This window comes from Neolamprologus brichardi, chromosome 10, assembly GCF_056152115.1.
Source record: "Neolamprologus brichardi isolate AB-2024 chromosome 10, ASM5615211v1, whole genome shotgun sequence".
Classification (NCBI taxonomy): Eukaryota; Metazoa; Chordata; class Actinopteri; order Cichliformes; family Cichlidae; genus Neolamprologus; species Neolamprologus brichardi.
In genome coordinates, this window is record NC_142113.1 from 33,753,740 (window position 1) to 33,756,118 (window position 2,379).

At 39.6% G+C, this 2,379-nt stretch overlaps 1 protein-coding gene across 1 annotated transcript; it reads right to left on the minus strand.

The window, feature by feature from the left end:
* Positions 1 to 578: 578 nt before the first annotated feature.
* LOC148101028 (odorant receptor 131-2-like) lies at positions 579 to 1,517 on the minus strand. Its single transcript, XM_087847625.1, has one exon. The coding sequence runs from the start codon at positions 1,515 to 1,517 to the stop codon at positions 579 to 581; it is 939 nt and encodes a 312-aa protein (XP_087703751.1).
* Between the last annotated feature and the right edge of the window lie 862 nt (positions 1,518 to 2,379).

Sequence of the window (2,379 nt, forward strand, 5' to 3'; positions counted from 1 at the left end):
TTATATATGAAAATGTGATTAGGCAGAATGTGCATCTGGCCAAGGGGAATGATTAGCTGAGTGGAAAAATATAAGTGACTGTTGAACTGGGAGTGTAGATATATTTGTAGCCTCAGTATCGCTCTGCGTTGGTTGAAAAGAGTGACACAACACATGACCAGAGTGACACCTGATGATGTCCCTCATGAAAATGGCAAGTGTTTAAATCATGCTTGTTAAGCATGATGGTGTTATGGAGGTGAAAACTGTCTATACATAGCAAATGACTATATTAGGCCCGGTGGTATAATGGAAACACAAATTCTGAAGAAAAAAAAAAGGTTAGTCATTGGTCTGAGTCAAAGTCAAGGTATGTGACAGTTTACTTCAGCAATGACTTTAATTTTCCGATCAGCAGCAGGATCAAGAACAAGAAAGAGTTTGGCAAAAAGCTGGAATTTTATATTTGAAAATAATTAACAGTGTACTCCAGTCTGGATCAGTTTAATATGAGAGGTGTACATCTTGCAGAAACCCAGCAGATAATCTGAGGCTTACTTTTATTAAACCATTTCAGATTCCAGGTGAAATATTGCAAGTTACTGACTTTGTTTCTGATGACAGCATAGGTGGTACATGAGGACAGGTCTGATGGTCTGATCTCTTAGCCCATAGACTAGAGAACTCAGGCATCTGGGTAAGATAAGAAAGCACAAATAAAATACATTCTGAACCCATGAAAATATTGTCATTGTTACAGTTCTTGAAAGGGCTGCGAGCAAAGGGTAATAAATAGTAGAGGAGAGACTCAGGCACAGCTGCATCATATTCAGCAGCAGAGTGTTTCGAGCTCTACGTGCTAAAGCTTTGTTTGCAGAGGCCAACCTGGCAGCTAATATCACACCGATATAAGAAAAAATGACTGCCACACCAGCTGATACAAACACTAAACATGTGAAAGCAGTGTCATATTGATCAGACCTTCTCCCGAGTAATAGAGCTATTTTAGAACAACTGTCTTTCATCTGCAGGTTTTTCAACACTTCAAATGGGGAAAAAAAGATGAGTCGAGTGAGATTATTTAGTGAACTGATAATCCAAATCACAATGATAGCAGCCCCTGTGTTTCTGATGGTGATGATGGTAGGATACCTCAGTGGGCAGCACACAGCTACATATCTCTCCAGAGGCATCACCGAAAGGGTGAGAGGGGAGATCCCAGTGGTGAGATTGGCCAGCAAGTTGAGACATACACATACAGGATATGGCAATTTTACTCTAAAAATAGAGAGCAGGAAAAGAACCTGACTCTGTGCCAGCTGCACAGTGTCTGCAAAAAGGAGGTTATACAGAAGAATGTAACGGGGAGTGTCACGAAACACCGGCTTACTCCTCAGTGTGAACAACATGGTCCCATTAAGGAAGAGAAAAATAAAAGATGGAACTGTTGACAGAGTGGAAACAATAATTACCCTCAGTAGGTCCTGATACTGCACTTCAATAGACATGTTAGTGTAAGACTGAGATACATTTGACATTGCAGAAAATTTATGACATGTAAAACATAAATCTGTTGAAGTCAATGTAGCACAGAATCCCAATAATTGCTGTATTCATAAAGGAGAAAAAACATTAAAATATCTCACAAAAGCCTGGTGGTTGATAAAAATCCCAGTCCCACAAAAAGATTTTACTGTTCCTACCGGCAGTCATCAGGTCAGGATCTGTGTTTGCCCATTGTTGGCAGAGCTCTTCTACAGAGTTGGTCTGACATTGCATACAATTTATTCGTTCTGTCCTCGCAACCTTACAGTGTCATGTGACAGTCAGTTGCAGTGTCACATGACAATGATCACTAATGAGCAATGTAAACATTCTTCTTTGTTTTTGCCCATCCCGTTTGGTTCTGTAGCCATCAGAATTTCTGTCTGAAGGCCAAAGAAGATGCCCAACAGATTTACTTTGGCAAGTGGATCATCACGGTCTTGCCATATTGGTCCATTTGATTGAACTTTGTTATTATTATTAGTTTATTTTATTTTCAGTTCTTACAGATTGGACAGATATGACTGGGGGATAGGAAAGGGAGAAAGAAAGTAAGAGAGGGAGGGAAAGAAAAACAGAGGGGAAGAGGGACAGTGAGAAGGTGCACATAAAAAAATTAACCGGATCACTTGATGAGAAAAGAAAAAAGAACAAAAGAGAAAACAAGCAAAAAAGAGATCAACATAATAAACACAACACCATTACAATAATCTAGCTACGTGTAAATTACAGTAAATACTAATTATTGAATGTTATGGTGCATCACGCAAGACCGACAGTGCACAGTGTACTTTGAGGTAGCAGCCAAGAAAGGTGTAGTTTGTGTCTGTGAACACTCTTGTTCACAAACCAGCA